This window comes from Haliotis rubra, unplaced genomic scaffold, assembly GCF_003918875.1.
Source record: "Haliotis rubra isolate DU_JTF1 unplaced genomic scaffold, ASM391887v1 Scf583, whole genome shotgun sequence".
NCBI classification, from domain to species: Eukaryota; Metazoa; Mollusca; class Gastropoda; order Lepetellida; family Haliotidae; genus Haliotis; species Haliotis rubra.
In genome coordinates, this window is record NW_025767283.1 from 228,402 (window position 1) to 246,947 (window position 18,546).

Sequence of the window (18,546 nt, forward strand, 5' to 3'; positions counted from 1 at the left end):
TTGTCTGTACACTATCATGGTATTTTCGTTTACAAAGCAAACATATTTTCGTCCCTTTGCATTACTAACCGTTCAAGTGCAATGTACAGTGGCATGTTCAATGACATGTATGGATTCATAACATAAAATGCTATTCATGATCCTTTTATTATTTCAATCTTAATTCTGGTTCACATAAGGCGCGAAATCATTATGTCACAACTGCGCCTCCATATTTTTTTGCTGGTGTGCCACTCCAGCTTAGATTATCGCCCTTTGTAGGCAAACAAAGGGCGCTTGGCAGTTACTTCCGGATAAGATTGAAAGTGTGGTGAGTGACAAGTGCACTTGAGCTTAAATAATGGCATAAAATGACATAATTGATATATTTTGAGACCATAATGTGTATAAGTTGTGCAAGGGGTCCTCTGTTTCGAGGGGGTAGCGCCCAAAATGCGGCATCATTTGGGAACTTGCGTGTAACCATTGCCTAGTTGGAGGTTTCGTAGCCGAGAGCCGCGATGCGGTCCTATACAGTCAAGACATGACCCTGCATCACGGCCGAGAACACCACCTTCATAAATCCTATTCAGATTCTAGTGGCCGATTACCCCTCGTATTTTCTTGAGATTTTTTAAATATATTTCCTGTGGGTTTTTGACAGAAAAGTCGACATCGATGTACTCCCAGATAAATTCCCTATACATACACGTAACTGTCATATTTTTGTGATCATACATTTAGATATTAATGGGCCTGAAACCCGTTGAGTTCTTGTTTCAACGATAGCGAGCTGACATGTTGACATGTTGTGCGCATGCGCCAAATTTCTATAGTCTGTATCGGAGGACATTCTTCATTAGCGGTACGCAATACTCACTTTCGCCTCCCGTTTCGCGCGCTCGTACTTTGGGTGAATCACACTTATGTATATTATATTTATCTGCATTTATGTCATAAATTACAGATTTTCCTTGCAGGGAGGATTCCATTCATATCTCTACAAAAAGATGTGTCCATGAAATCAAGCAGATTTATTAATATACAACGTGGTGCAAAGGTACTATTATGGAGATAATTTTTTGTGTAGACGTAATGTTTGTTGCAAGGTATATGCAATTCAGACGTGATTACATTTTTTTCTTTAAATCCAAAAAATGATGTGATTCTATTCTACTTTTAGTTTAGTACCGGATTTATTTTCTGTCTATTTTATAAGGTTGTGTCTCAATAGTTTTACCTGTGTACATTCAAATAACAAACGAATGATATTTTCAGTTTCAGCATTGCACAAAGAATATACAGAATATGCTACAATTTTATATATGAACATGTTTTTATCTGTTGTCAGCATTCTATGAATAATGTGGTGTTGGAATTATCTTAACTTTGTCTTATTCGTTGTTCTTAACGGTAAATAGTTTTCCATCCAATTATATTTCTATATTTCAGTATAAATATCAGTTTGCCATTGTTATTGACTATTTCTTTCCCTTCAAGGCAGTTATCCATAACACAACAGCATAGATTATCTGCATGCTTTTCCCTCCATGTATAAAGTTCTGAGGTTACATGGATCGAATGGTTCTTCCAATATGCTATCAAATGATACAGATTCTTTCCATATATTGTTTTATAGATTTGATAAGATCTGTATGTTCTCAAAGAAAAATACTTTAAAGGATATATTAGTACAACAGAATGTGTTACTTTAGGAAAGTTATTAATATATGTTTAAATGTATATACACACATATGTATAAGGAATTATCATGGTTATGAAATTTGTATTATATCTTTTTATTGACAATGGTGTTTAATGATTCACTAGGTGCGCGCTTGTCACAAACGTTTAACAATATACTCGTTTTGTTTTTTTATAATATACACGGCGTAATCACTAAATATTGCCAATAATCCCAAGACATGATATTAAACTGTTCACTTTATTTCTGCAAGAACTACCAAAAACTTAAAAAAACATTACATGTCCTTCTTTTGCCCAATCGCAAGCATCCCTCTGATAGTTCCGTACCAAAGGGGTATTTATGTGTTCACCTTTCTTCGTATAAATATGAAGAGAGTAGCCACATGATAATGAAGAGAGTAGCCACATGATAATGAAGAGAGTAGCCACATGATAATGAAGAGAGTAGCCACATGATAATGAACATTCCGAGACCTGACCCGGTCATAATATTGGAACATAAATATTATATTTTGAAATATTTTCTTTGATTTTCGCGAAACCGAAGCGAAACAAGTGCGCGCGTTGTACACAGTAAGATACATGGTAAACTGTCCAATCGTTTATCTATCCAGGACATTATTCAAATGGTGAGTGAGTGAGTAAAGATTATAGTCACACCGGCAATATTTTAGCTATATCGTGACTAAAACAATTCATTTATCACTCCCTCCAACCCACCCCACGGCATGTAATTTTGTTTCCAGAGTCTTAATTCAAAAACCGTTCAATATTTTTCAACAAGAAGATCATTTGACAGCTACTTAAAGTCCAACTTGATTTTCTTTTAGACTAAGTCAGAATCGTTTACATGGAAACCGGGGAAAATATGAATGTCCAAAATCCGCAAATAGAAAAAGGAACCACTTTCGGGTATGTCTCATATACATGTATCTAATAAGTTCTGTTGAAAGATATTGAACGGTTTTGAGTTGTGTTCCGGAAACGAAATGATTTCGGACGGACGGACGAGACGTAGACTATAAAAAATGCATATACATGTATCTACAAAACAGATCGATCAAATTTTATCGATCAGGTCAATTTCTTTTATAACATCAATAAATAAATGACAGTTAACATTATTAAAGAGATCTTTAACCGTTTTGGCACTGAAATATGTATCCTTTGTGATGGAAAAATATACAGTCAAGCAGGTCATGTTTGGCTGCGATTCTTTCATCACGTGGGACACTAAGCGGAGGATCCTCACCTTTTAGTAAATATTAATGCGTATATCTTGTGTGGCCAATACGACATCTTCGCATAATAACCTCGTCAACTGATAGTTGGTTTTATTGAATGTAATTTATTCATACCTACTTGTGTGCACATGTCCAACTTATTCTGCCACAATGTGGGAAACCCATTTCTGGTGTCCCCGCCGTGATATTGCTGGAATATTGCTAAAAGTAGCGTAAAACAATACTCATTCACTTCTTCTCCATCAGATTACGAATATAACATTTAATGATAGCTAAAAAACATTTGATACTATGATAAACCGAGATTTTTATACCTTGAACGGAAATTAGGTGAGATATATACTAAACAATATACAGATGTCATCTTTCTCCGGCGTTGCCACATATTTACAACATGCAACTATTGTGGTGTCGTATTTTCAGAAATTTCATTACATTTGAAATTAAGGCTCGATCTCTGTTAATAAGGATGCAACGTTAGTCAAAATACATCTACATAATCAAAAGAGTTTGGGAATCTAACAACTAATTTCTAGGTAGATAGGACCATCCATTTAGCTATTACCTCCTTTCTCATGTGCGATTTCCTAATTCTTTATAATTTGTGATAATAACAAAACGTATCCGGTTACGATGTGGATTTTTGTATTGAAAAAGATTGGTTCATCGTGTATATATATGTGTGTGTGTGTGTGTGTGTGTGTGCTCTCTGTCGTCGCTTGACGTCAGAGGAAAATTAACTTTCGTCAAGCCATTTTTCATATTGAACGTAGAAAGTTATACATAAGCATACAAATCCATTTCATATATTGTTATGTCGTTCAGATATCAAGCAGTATTTTATTCGCACAAAGTTTCATTAAAGATGCCAAATAAAGAAATCGTCGCGCTGTAAACGGAGACATTTACTGCTTTTCAGACAACCTTTAACAAAGTCTACTTTCCAAACCGCCTGTGTATTTGTGCTTCAAATTTACATCACCGGATAGGAAATTAAATACTCTACATATCTGTGTTATAGCCGTAGCTAGAAGCAGTGCCTCACTAACGCAATTCTCGCTCAACGTTCATTTTTCAGAACTTCAGAGAAAATACACCTCGGCATCCATGGGGTTAAGTCTTCGGTGCACTGCGTTGTATATTAATACATCTGCTAGATCCCAAGGACACATCTTTTTGTAGAGATATGAATGGAATTCTCCCTGCAAGGAAAATCTGTAATTTATGACATAAATGCAGATAAATATAATATACATAAGTGTGATTCACCCAAAGTACGAGCGCGCGAAACGGGAGGCGAGAGTGAGTATTGCGTACCGCTAATGAAGAATGTCCTCCGATACAGACTATAGAAATTTGGCGCATGCGCACAACATGTCAACATGTCAGCTCGCTATCGTTGAAACAAGAACTCAACGGGTTTCAGGCCCATTAATATCTAAATGTATGATCACAAAAATATGACAGTTACGTGTATGTATAGGGAATTTATCTGGGAGTACATCGATGTCGACTTTTCTGTCAAAAACCCACAGGAAATATATTTAAAAATTCTCAAGAAAATACGAGGGGTAATCGGCCACTAGAATCTGAATAGGATTTATGAAGGTGGTGTTCTCGGCCGTGATGCAGGGTCATGTCTTGACTGTATAGGACCGCATCGCGGCTCTCGGCTAGAGGTTTCGTTGACATGTATAACAAGACACCATAATGCGCCGATGTGAATTGCCCCTTGGGTGGAGAAAAACATGGTTTTTCTGCACTTTGAGGGCGATTTTATTATCCCGATCGGGGTGTTAGTTCCCGAACGGGCTCAAGTACCCGTTCGGGGGTTGTACCGAACCTGTTTGACCACAGTTCACACATCATTGATATTGTTGCGAAATGGCCCGGGTCCACTCATGACTCGCGCATACTGACCGAGAGCGGCGTTTGTGCTTTGTTCTCTCGCCACCTGATGCCTGCCCGCTGCCACTTGCTTGGAGATAGTGGATATCCATGTAGAGACTGGCTCCTCACGCCCTATCTTCAGCCAAATCCCGGCTCTCAGACAGCATACAACAGGTAAATCGAATCTTGTCTTTTGGTTAGTCGATTAGAGTTATGCCCCCTGTCAAATATGACTATAAAAGTGTAACTGGGTTGAGTTAAAAAATTGATGTTTTTCTTTCCTGGAACAATCTACAATCCTAGAATACATCAAAAACTTTCTGACAAATACGTAATGAAATGACAGTAAACATAAAAGAATGCTTTAGGGCTGAATAGATTATTTATCTACATCGATATCATGTTATTTATTTACATGCCAGTTACAAATTGCAAAATATGCTATTGCAGATTTTAAAATAATCTTCATAACGTTTGATTTTGTGACAGAGCTCATAAGAGGACACGCAGCATAGTGGAGAGGGGAATAGGGCAACTCAAGCGGCGCTTTCATGTGTTGCATGGAGAAGTTAGATTAACCCCAGAAAAAACATGCAAGGTAAATGCCAGTATAAAATAATAAATGTGGAATACAGTTATTCATCTTCGTAAAACCAATGTGATTTGTAATCAAACTGTGCTTTATTACTTAACTGTTCACAAGTAGAAAATAATCTTATATAATATTTATGTTTGATGTATATTTTATTATTCTTAAAATGTATTTGAAGCATGTCTTGTATGTGTGTGTGCTTCCATGCATGTGTATGTATGTGAAGTGTTAATATATAGGTTTTTTAAACACTCCATTTATATCTTCTTAACATCATCCATTAAATTGTATTGAATTATTCAAACAAAAGAATGACAACAGATAAAGCATGTTAAGAATGATGGTCTTCCAGTGAAACATATACAAATATATGAGAAGTAATATACAGAAATGAGAAACAAGATATCTTACCGGTATGTGGCCCCACACAACACTATTGACAAAATAATAACAAGATAACAATTTTGAATGAAAACAACTTTTATTTACATGCAATTACTTTTCACAACAGGTCATCACATGTTGTGCAGTTTTGCACAACATATGCAAGCTGCGAAGTATCCCCTTGCCTGATGGTGAGTCGATTGACCCAGATGACGACGACCAACCACAGGTTATACCACAGTTGTCTGGACATAACCTGATTTACAGGGATCACTTTGCCAACACTCACTTCTAAGGTAAGGCAAATTATTAAATATTTTTAGCAACAAGACAGTAAAAGATTTGGTACTAAATTAATTAAACTTGAATATAAACATAATTTGAAACTCACAAAGAATGTAATCGATATTTTCATTCTATGGTTGCTATATGTGAAGGAGACAGACAGATATTTCATTCAGTAATGGGCCACTGGCCCAAAATACATTAATAACTGTATATATTATGCATAAAGTTAAATGCGTTTTACAGAAAAGACATCAGATATATTTATAACATTTATGTTTGTTGAAGACATTACGTTGACAGAACTGTGTCGTGATGGAGGGTGTTTCCAATATTTATCAAGAAATGTATTCCTCATATCTGGGTAGGCTTTACAAAGAAGTAAAACATGTATTTCATCTTCAATTAAATTAAGATTAATGTTTTTGAAAAACCATCAATATCTCCAAAGTCCTGTGAAATCCAAACAAAGCCAAACCCAAATCTAAATTAAAAAATATTCTTGATATGAGATGCCCATGTCATGTGTCCAGATTCATCCAAAGACTCTAACATTAAATAAATTTGATGTGGTAATCTACATCTTGGTCTACACCAATATTTACGTGACCTTGACATATAAGTAAGTTGAAGAGGGAATCTCCCACATTCACCCAGAATATTACAGACGGACAGATATTCTTATTCAGTAAAGGGGCGTCAGTTACTGAGCATATTTTAAGCTGCTCCTCTTCTCTACATGATAGAGGAAATTTCCAACATTATATAGAGTGAGAGTACTTGTGTTTGAATCTTTTAAGATATTAACAACAGACATATGATTATATATCAATAAGGTATTTGTTTCTAATATCAACATATAGTGCACATTCAAGCAAAATATGATATATTTCCTCAATAATATTGACATTATTCTTTTTACAGTGGCTGCACAGCCTTAGATGTCTATCAGCATTAGTGTATCTTCCTGTTTCTATGGCAATTTTAAAATCTGAGCATTTAAATCTGGAATAGCATTTCTTACATGTAAAGGTAAATCACAACATAAGTACTTTTCAACATTCAACAAATATTTGTAGGCTTTGTAGAGATAACATTTATGTGAAGATTCCAGAGGAGTACCATGACTCCTGTAAATTATCACATAACCTCTTTTTGAACATAGATATGAAAGCCTTTGAATCTGCAACATTGTCACTAAGCCAAGCATAACCCAAACCCAAACCAAATTGAAACAGTACCGTATATGTTTAACCTTACTAGCGCATGTACTTCTCCCACACTCATCGAGTGCCTTAAGCATCATGTGGATACCTACATTAGGCTTGAACCATGTTTAATGAAGTAGATTTGTTGACTTTAAGAAAATATTTGCAAGAACCATATTGTTACAAGTATTTTGGCCAGCTTTTAAGAAATATGTACATTTTGAGAAGCATGAGCAGTCTTCTACTCTTCCATAAATTTCTTTAGTTTGTGTTCCATCATTTTCTTTTTTAGTTCAAGAACCTCAATTTCTAATTTCATCTTCTTATGATACAGTTCATCACATTCAAGGCATGGTTCAAGATTGGATCTCCTTGCTGGGGGAGCACATCTTCCACTACTTGGTGCCTCAGTGACTGTGTGTATGGCCTTGACAGTGGGAACTGCTGCATCACTCGGATTGCTTGGAGTAACCACCACATCTGCCACACTGGTGACCATTTCCAGGCACCCTCCCACTGCTGTCAGTGCCTGGATGTCTAAAATTGACATGGCATCACTGAAATTTAAATAAACTATAATCAGTTTTACTTGTTATCATGTATTCAGGTCACAGTTTATATGCAGTTATTTATATAATTCATTTTATATTATGTCAAGGCTAAGGGTCTTTCATATAGGTAAGACTAAGTAGGGATCACTTTTAGAAGGGTTTTGGGTATAATACCCACTTAAAATTATAAATATCAAACATTAAAGGCAGTCAAGGGATAAATGTTGGAAAGAGAGCTTTATTAATCTTCTTGATATGTGATTTTTACATTTTGGATTTCGTCAATAGTTTATTTTGAAAATAAAATTTGTTATCAATATTTGGAATGTGATGCAACCAATTTTATTGAAGGAATTATCTAATGACATACAGTAAAGCTGAATGTTTTGACAAACCTTGACTGAGTAGACTCATTTATCTGCAGTAGAGTTGAGTCCATTGAATCTGGTATTCCTGATATGGACACATTGTCCTTCCCAAGTATGTCCCACACGACTTCTGCTGTTTCAGTTAAAAGTGGACAAGGTGATGGCCCACAACCTGCAATGTATAGATAATTACATAATTACCCATAGGTTGAAACATAATCAGACGTAAACGAAATTCATTTTTTTCATGAGGGTCTATTCAACTTATTTTGTCAGGGGTGATTTTTTGGGGTGATTATATTTTGTTCAATTCAAGACCATGTAAACAGCCTAATTTGCACACTGACCAATGTCATTTATCACTTGCACTTCTTTTGGTAAGCTCTAAATAATGTCACATGCTAGTAAGTAATAATATGATCTGACATTGCCTATATAATCTATACTCATACATCATTCTCTCATTATTATTATTACCATTGTGGCAGACACCAGTTCTGAATAGTTTGTTGTGAATAGTATATATTGTAAATAATATATTATGATACATATGTATCACTGATTGCCATCTGTATCATTGGTGCCACAAAGTGATAATTAATTATTGTATTGAGAACATGTAATGTACTTTATAACAATGATCCATGTTCATTGTATACCTCATGTATAGTACCCATAAATAGAGTTATAAGCCCTTGATGAATTCTTTATGTAATCAAGACAATGATTTGATGCCTCATTAACAAAGATATTTATATGCGAATGTGAATGTGTAATTGTAAGTTACTCATTATGTGAAAGATGCATCATTTTTATGATATTACCTTATGTTATTGTTTTGTGTATTGCAGGGTGTCGTTACCTCTCTAACTGCAAATAAAACCTCACACCCGTAGCCAGTGTTTGAACGTCATTCTTACCCATCACAACCCGGTTACACCATGACCATTTATTACTCAATTTATACTCCTTCAAAGTAATCACTTTTCTTCACACACACACTGTCCAAAATCAATAAGTATGGACCATAAATCTATATTTGAGCTCTTACCTGTAGATACAGCCCCTTTCTTATATGCTGCAATTTCAGACTTGGACTTCGACTGGGTATTATGCCACTTTTTCTCAACTTCGTCATTTGTCCTGACACATCCTGGGAGAAAATGAAAAAAACATTTCATGAAACAACTGAGGACACAAATATGAAATCAAATATTTTCATTTACATTAAATTCACATTTTTAAATTCATGATGTAATGGTATTGACAACCCAATTATGATATTAACAAAGGTTCAGTCTGAAGGTATGATTAATATTAGTGGGTCACATTTCACAATATTAGTGCTATTTTCAAAATACTATTGTTAATATTAACATGAAAACATATAAACGTTGACTCTGTGTATGCCTCTGGTTGGAATTGAACCAACTCCACAAAATGGACTGCCATTCAAAAGCTTTAAGGGAGTCAAAATAATGAACAATAAATCATAGGGGTCAGTGTTTGATTAAATAAAATAATGGTACACATGAGAAATATTCTGCAAACACAACAAAACGAATGGGTCATTTCTTCATGAAAAGTACTGCAGTACAATAAAAGGATAATGTGTGAGTCTTTCACACTGGGTAAAATAAAATGAAAATGTGTGAGTCTTTCACACTTGGGTAAAATAAAATGATACATGTGTGATTACTTCACACTTGGGTGAAATAGAATGTTTCATGTGTGATTCCTTCACATGAAAACCTGCGATAGAAATATCTTACCTGCCTTGATAAATACCTGAATATCAACCTATATTTCTAAGATAAATTTACAGAATTATCAACATGTCAAACCAACCCTAATTCACTGTTATCATTTTCATTCACAAAAAAATCTACATTTGACTAGATACAACAAAACTGGCCCAAATAAATTACTTTAATGTTATTTCAATGAACATACTAAGCATGTCGGTTGTAGTATACTTGTAAGCTGTTACAACAGAAGATGTGTAACATTTGATTTCAGTATTTGTTACTTCAAATAATTATAATCAGTTGATATGCACAAACAATATGATGTTTGAATGCATAAATCCAATATCACTCGTCAAAGTTTTGATGGTAAGAGTTCCGCCCGTAACCCCCACTTGAAATGTATTCTATTTATTAGGATTATTTCAAGGGTTTAGGGTAATGTTTGGGGTTGGATTTTAGGGTTTTAGGTTAGGTATAGCCTGTTCATAAAAAACATAGGCGGATATTCTCAGGCATATAATGATTAGAAATAAATACGGGGGTTACGGGCGGAAATCCTTCCGCTTTGAGATGGGTGATCGAAAATAGCACGTGAACTATCTCGCTTTTAAACTTGCACTTACTTCAACGTTTAAATTCTTAAAAATCAATAAATATTACATTAATTATTGTAGGAGGCAAATACTTTACAGTTGCATATACAAGGTGATAACATTTTAAAGAGCACTCAAAATTTACGATCGTCACTTACCTGTGAAGGTGGCATTATCTGCTTAGTGTAATATGCGTCCAAATTTCCTTCTTTCGCGCAGATGTCACACCCGGTCCAAACTTGCCGAGTAACACAGCCTTATTTTCCTCAACAAGGCGAGTTAAGTACAACGTCTGTTCGGCCGTCCAGTTGGGTTTTCTGACACTTTTCTTCTCCATTCTGATTGTTGTCGTCTGCGTAAGTTTTTTTCTATCTCCACGCGAGGAGAGTTCAACTATGCTATTAATAGATACGGGGATTTCCAATACGTCATCTAAGAATATTCTTAGCATAAATTTGTATCCCATAATCCCATGCGTTTCTCACTAAGAAAATTCTAAGAATTTTAAAATATCTCAGCTAAGATTTATGCTTAGTGGCTTGGTGGATTGCTACTTAAGATAAATTCTCAGCTAAGAATTCTTAAGGAAACTTAAGCATAAATCTAAGAAAATTCTAAGAAGTTTAGTGAATCCGGCCCCAGGACCCTACCACCTTGCCATTCGACTCATGGTGCACCAACTGGAACTGGATCATCGATGTGCCCTCGGTTGCGGTGAGTTAATTTTACAGTCACTCTTTTCATGTTTATGTACATTTTGATATTCACTCGATTAAAATACTGTGTTACTCAAAAGTAGCGGGCTTTTGAGAAACGTGATTCAGTGTTCCAACAGAGAATCCCGGTGACAGGGTTTTTTCGACGATGTAAGACAAAAACATAATTTTACTTTACTAACCTTGAGTGAAAAGCGATATATTTATCTATTTAACACAAAAAATATTAAGTGTTTCCTACAAAAATAGCGTTGATGATATCATATCAGCGAAACATCTCCACATCTGGGATTTGTATACATTTCGCTCCGCCATGCGAGTGAGTGTTGTGATCATGTGGCTTCCTGTTTATATCTGGTATATTGCTTGTCACCAGCAGACGACAGATCTTACAGATTTTTTGCTATATTTGGTTATATAGGCAATTGATTTGCATCTGAAGTGGTATTAACGATCTCGGGTAAATAATATTGATATTTTTTGCATCCGCCCCTAGGCACCCGACTCTGATATATGTATATGTATGATCTATATAATCTCTGTGAAATTGGCACATAAGTGAAAATGTCGTCAAAAACTGACTTCTTTTACTGGTGATTCTGAGAGGCGTCTCTCGGACGCGTAACGGATCTGTGAGGACAGTTTGTTTGTCTGTGACGAGCAGTGGGAGGAAAGTAGACATGTTTCAACGCGATGGCACACCTATGTGCGTTCGTGTACAAGAAAAAGTACTTACATTGGGTAAATCTACATTGAATAAGCTTTCAGAAAATATTAAAATCATATTTCTGTGAAATTGGCACATAGGTCGAAATTGTCGTCAAAAACTGACTTCTTTTGCTCGTGATTCTGATAGGCGTCTCTCGTACGCGTAACGGATCGATGAGGAAGGTTTGTTTGTCTATGACGAGCATTTGGAGGAAAGTAGACATGTTTCAACGCGATGGCACACCTATGTGCGTTCGTGTACATGAAAAGGTATTTACACGAGGCAAATCTACATTGAATAAGCTTTCAGAAAATATTAAAATCATATTTCTGTGAAATTGGCACATAGGTCAAAATTGTCGTCAAAAACTGACTACTTTTGCTCGTGATTCTGAGAGGCGTCTCTCGTACGCGTAACGGATCGATGAGGAAGGTTTGTTTGTCTATGACGAGCAGTGGGAGGAAAGTAGACATGTTTCAACGCGATGGCACACCTATGTGCGTTCGTGTACATGAAAAAGTACTTACATGGGGTAAATCTACATTGAATAAACTTTTTTATTTATTATACGACCCCCACCTCGAGGAGTTACCTCCCGTTGCGCATGCGCACCAACTGGGTAAGCACCTAGGCCCGAATCATCATTCCTTCTGCTGTCTCTACCGTGTGTAGACGTATGTGTCGAGCAGCGCTGTACTCTTCAGAACTAAAGAGAATTATGTCTGAGACGCCACCACCTGTATGTATGGTCTTTATTTTGTCCTTGTAAAGGAACAGTAAAGCTTTGCGGTCGGTTGTTTCATAATTGTGACTTTGTATTAATTATTTTACGTTTACTTTCCCGTGGTTTACGCACATGTTGCTCTGCCATGGCGGGAAGTTTAGCGTGCCACGTGGTTGTAATATTGCGTATTGAACCAACTATTTCTTCCCATGGTAGCCTTCACGTATTTTTCAATGTTTTCTACGAGTATATTAGACTGCTGGTCCGCTGGTAGCTACATGCTTGCGTGTTTGCTTTCAGGCGTTTTCTTCATGTTCGGTCTGTGGGCAAAGTATCCCCAGGGCCGACCGCCATGATAAATGTATCGTGTGCCTGGAGAAAACCGACAATATCTCGGAAACTTGTGAGATTTGTATGGGTTTCTCCCCCCGGGCCCAGAAGAGGCGGTAGTAGTTCCTCTTCTATAGAGAGATTCGTGAGGCGGGAGGGGAATTGACCCAGGTGCCCCCGTCCAAAGCGAAAAAGCCTAGAAGTAAAGGCAGAAAGTCGCGCAGTCAGTCGCCTACACCTGCTCCTAGTAGTGGATTTGATATGTCTCTGATTACTCAGTTATTCCAGCAGCACATGGACTCGGTGAAGTCCCTTGTTCACGAGTCGGTTGGAGGGCTCCGGCAGGAGTTCCTCGCCCTCTCGTAGCAGGGGGCGGAGAGTCTGGGGGTGGGATCGCCGAGCCCGACTCGATCCCTTGGCCTTGAGGCGTCTGTCGATCCGTTGCCTCTGGCTTCGGGTCCGGACGCCTCGGCTGCCCCGGAGGGGGAGGCTTCGCTCCCAGTCCCCCTCTCGGAGTTGGCGCAGGGTCCGTTGAGGATTCCTGGGGTTCCGGTCCCTGCGCCGTCCCGCCCATGAGAGCGGAGGCACCAGTTCTGCCTGGTCTGCCTCCAGCGTCTCGGGACCGGGGTCCGTGCGTGATGGCAGGCGCTGACGCGGGGCGCTCTGTCTGTTCTTCCCTGTCTTCTGTGCCTGGTGCTAGGCCGCCCACCGGGTCGGGTTCGGGTCCTCTTCGCGAGGAGAGCCAGCCTCGGACTCGGGCTCGGGCGACGAGTCCATGGATACTGGGGAGGTTGAGGAGCAGGAGGGTGCCTTCCGTTTTCCGTCGGCTTTGAGGGAGGTCCGGCAACGCATTGGACTCGTCTGAGTTCCGCCTGCCAGGCGAGGCGTTTGCCCCTTGGCAGCCTACGCAGACGCAGCTCCGCATTCTGCCGTCCTTGGTGCAGGACGTGGTTGATCCCCTCCTGTCTGGGTCTCGCCTCCGTTTCGACTTGCCTGAGCTTGTCCGGAGGTACCAGCTGGGGGAGGATTCCCTGTTCGCTGTACCAATGGTCGACGAGTGCGTTTTCACTTCAGTCGCCCTGGGGGGAGGCTCGGCTTCCTCCGGAGCAGCTCCGGCTGCTCGGCAATGGCGCGCCCCTGCAGCATGCGTAGCGGACCTACGAGGAGGTCTACCAGAATGCTATGCAGCAGGTGCAGGTAGTGGTCCATGAGGCCTACCTCTCCTCGATCCAGATGTCGGCCCTGGAGGCGGAGGGGCACGCTGGAGACGTTTCTCCGCATGTCGTTCTGCTCCGTCAATTATCCGAAGTCCAGGCACACCTCGCGCGCGACTCCTTGTGGTCAGCAGCGTCGACGGTGATGTGCGCAGTCATGGGGATGCGCAAGCTGTGGCTGTCGACGTCTCGGTACTCGGCAGCTACACAGCAGACCTTGCTGGCCCTTACCTACCGTCTGGGAGCGACGCTGTTTCCTGGGGCCCAGCAGGTCATACGGGAGGCTGCCGCTGCAGCTACCTCCTTCAAGGACTCTAAGGCCTTGATGGAGCATCCGCGGGCTTCTCGCCCCCGGGCTCCAGTTCCGACTTCCTCCGCCTACACCCGAGTCTGCTGGCTGGCTTCGGCCGCTAGGCAGGGGTAGGCGGAGGCATCGTTCCGCCAAGGGTAAGGGCAAAGAGCAGTCCTCTTCGACTAGCTCCAAGCCTTTTCGCGGGCGTGGGAGGTCTGCCCCAACCTCCCGTTAACCCATCAGGCTGTTGACCAAGCCGTGTGTCCCTCCCAGTCAGCTCCGCTACTCGGGACCACTCACGCGCTCTTACCCAAGGTCCCAGTGGGAGGCCGCCTCTCTCTATTCCTGCCGGAGTGGGAGAAGGCTACACACAACACTTAGGTGCTGTCCACCGTCAGTGTTGGACATTTACCGCTGTGGAAGCGAGGTCCGCCAGACTTCACCGGCATACGCCGCACTCCGGTGCCGTCATGTCAGGCAAGGGCGGACATATTGCGCGGCGAATTCCAGGCTTTGCTGGACAAGTCATAATCGGCGATACCACCGGGAGAGGAACAGGCGGGATTTTACTCCACGTACTTCCTCGTCCCGAAGAAAGACGGCGGGTTCCGTCCCATTCTCAACCTCAAGGGGTTGAATCGCATGCTCGAAATTGCATCCTTCAAGATGGAGACACTGCGCTCGGTGATCTCCTCTGTTCGGCCCGGCGATTGGCTCACGTCAATCGACCTCAAGGATGCGTATCTGCATGTGCCCATACATCCATCGTTCAAGCAGTGCCTTCAGTTCTCTTACGACGGGATGTGTTACCAATTCACGGTGCTCCCCTTCGGCATATCCACTGCGCCCCGGGTGTTCACCAAGCTCATGTTAGTCCCGGCTACCCTCGCTCGCTCGCAAGGAAGGCGTTGTTACCCTTACCTCGACGACTGGTTGCTCGGTGCACTGACACAGCCAGCGAGCCTAGATTCTACTCACAAGGTGATAGACATTCTAGTTCGACTTGGGGGGATCATCAACCTCAAGAAATCCGACCTGGTACCCACCCAGGACTTGGTTTTTCTCGGGGCGAGGTTCCAAACACACAAGGATCTCGTTTCCTTGTCGCCCGACCGGGTCACCAGAGTACGGGAGATGGTGTCTTCGTTCCTCTCCCAGCCCCAGGCACCAGCACGGACTCTGGTCCGAAGCCGAAGCCCACCTTCACATCAACGTGTTGGAACTGAGAGCTGTGTGGTTGGTTTTCGAGTGCTTCCGAGAGCATGTCCAGGGCCAGGTGGTTCGTCTTCAGTTGGACAACCAGACGGCCATGTCGTACATCCTGAAGCAAGGCGGCACGGTGTCCCGAGCGCTCCTCCGGGAGACATGGGACTTTCTCCTCTGGTGCGACCAGTGCGATTGTCAGGTACTCCCTGTTTATCTCCCGGTGCTGGAGAACGTGCGAGCAGACGCTCTCTCTCGCCGGATCCTGGCCCCGTACGAGTGGATGCTCGACCGGCAGATATTCGGAGTTATCTCCCAGTTGTACGGGTTGTTCCAGGTGGATCTGTTTGCGTTCGGCGGGACGAATCAGACACCCGTGTTCTGCTCTGGAATACCGGACCCGAGGGCGTTGGCTGCCGACGCCTTCCTGCTGGATTGGACGGGCAAAGTGCTCTGGGCGTTCCCGCCATTACCACTCATTCCCCATGTCCTTTCACAGCTGTCCACCCAGCCAGCTCGGCTGCTTGTGCTACTGGCACCGCTTTGGCCGTCACAGAGCTGGTTTCCGGTAATTCTCAGGTTTCTGGCTCAGCCTCCTGTTCTATTACCTTTGCGACCGGACATTCTCACTCAGAACGATTCAGTGGATGGCTTGGCCTCTGTCAGGTCTAGCCTTGAAGCACGCGGAATTCCTGCAGCAGTTGCAGACACAATTCTGGCTTCGCGGCGGGATTCGACAAACGTTCAGTATGAGGATAGGTGGTCCGCTATCTTGGCGCTGGTGTTCAGATAGGGGGATTGCAGATCCCTTTTCTGCGGATTTAGTCCGAGTATTGGAGTTTTGCAAGCCCGTTTGGAAGAAGGCCTGGCGGCTTCGACCATTCGTGGCTACTCCACCGCTATTTCCACCTTTCACACCCCTGTCGATGGTGCTCTTCTGGGGCAGCACCCTCTCGTACAGCGCTTTTTAGCTGGCGCGGATCGGGTTCGACCTGCTGTCAGGCGAACCAGCCCACCTTGGGATTTGTCAGTTGTGCTCGATTGGCTGTCCGGTCCCACTTTCTCACACCTATCGGCTATTCCCATTCAGTTGTTAACTTGGAAGGCTGTATTTCTGGTGCAGGAACATCTGGGCGTAGGGTCGGCGATTTACATGCTATGTCGTCCGACCAGCGCTGACTGTGTTTCACACTGATCGTGTCAGTATTAAGCCTCCGGATACTTACACCCGAAGGTCGATCCGCTTTCCATGTGACAGCTCCTATCGAACTTCCACTCTTACCCAGCCTTCCACATCGGGGACCTATGCAACGAGCACTCACCCGTTGGATGTCCGTGAAGACACTCAAAGTCTATATCAAAGCGAACACAGGGAATCCGTGCGGGTACCCAGCTGTTCTGTTGTTACGGTGGCGGGAAGGCTGGTGTCTTGGCGACAAGCAGACTTTGTCTCGCTGGCTAGTTCGTGTATTTGTGCTGCGTATCAGGCTAAGGGCAAGCCTCCCCTGAGGGGTTGAAGGCTCACTCGGTCAGGGCAGTAGCGCATCAAAGCTTTTGCATCAGCACTCCCCATTGAAGAGATCTGCTCTGCTGCTATTTGGAGCCGCCTATGCGTTTATTGGCACTATCAGCGATACACATTCCGTGTCGTCGCGAGCTTTGGCTGTTCTGTTCTCTCCAGTGGACAATGTCCTGCCACCCTGACCGAGTGAGTCTTGGTTCATTGGTTTTGTTGCGCTGCTGTTCAATACTGTGTTTTATTGACATATCCGCTGCTGGGCGCTTCACCTCATTTCGATCCTCTCACGGATTATATAGGTCGGTAGTGGCGTTTTACATTCCCCCCTCAATGCTCTCTAATCGACACAAGGTGGGCTGGGTTTTGTTTACATTTTGGCACCATGTGCGGAATTCTTATCTTGAACCTGTGAGGTCGTCTTTGAGTGCAATTCCTCCCTGTCAGTTCCGCTCCCATAATGCCTCTCGCGAGAAGTAAACTGGGACATGTGACAGGTGAGTGATTATGGCGTCTGTTACATTATTCAATTAATGATAGCTATTTTGTATGTGCTTGGACAGAATTCCCTCCTCCCTGGCCTCCGGTCTTTGGGAGTCTGTGTTTATGCATAATATGTACCCCAAGGACGATCTCTATGAAGAAGAATTAACCAAACCTGAAGAGGTTTTCAATTCTTCGAAGAGAGTCGTCCTTGGGGTAGGGCCTCCCGCCTCCCCGCAATTCTGTTCACTGATTTATTCAGCAGAAGGAATGATGATACGGGCCTAGGTGCTTACCCAGTTGGTGCGCATGCGCAACGGGAGGTAACTCCACGAGGTGGGGGTCGTATAATAAATAAAAAAGTTTATTTATTGTACAATCTTTTTATTCAAAAACATTGATACAACTGTCACAGGACATTTTCAGCGTGGAAAATGCATAATATGTACCCCAAGGACGACTCTCTTCGAAGAATTGAAAACCTCTTCAGGTTTGGTTAAATTTATACTTAGCTGACCTCTGTAAAGTACCTTGCATATCACAAACCTTATGATTTTATTCCGATTTAAAGCTTTCAATAATTTTGCCGTCCATTCTCGGACGAAGTCAGGACATATGCCCGGAAATAAACAAATCGCAGGCTACAGACCCGCACCCAATAGTAGAGTGAGTCTCGGATTGGATAGCGTCTTCTATTATTCCCACCTCTTTTAACGTGCAACTATATTATCCAATCCGAGACTCGCTCTACCATTGGTAGCGGGTCTGTAGCCTGAATTTGTTTACTTCGGGCATATGTCCTGACTTCGT

General features: G+C 41.8%; 2 protein-coding genes across 2 annotated transcripts in view; one reads left to right on the forward strand and one right to left on the reverse strand.

Annotated features, from left to right (window-relative positions):
- LOC124254805 overlaps positions 1 to 18,546 on the forward strand; it is a 210,956-nt gene that overhangs the window by 134,108 nt on the left and 58,302 nt on the right. The window lies entirely within an intron of this gene.
- LOC124254808 lies at positions 7,401 to 8,887 on the reverse strand. The gene is made up of 2 exons (XM_046688664.1): positions 8,236 to 8,887; positions 7,401 to 7,846 (listed from the first exon to the last, which is right to left on the reverse strand). Exons 1-2 carry the CDS (start codon positions 8,277 to 8,279, stop codon positions 7,531 to 7,533), a joined length of 360 nt encoding a protein of 119 aa, XP_046544620.1. The 5' UTR covers positions 8,280 to 8,887; the 3' UTR covers positions 7,401 to 7,530.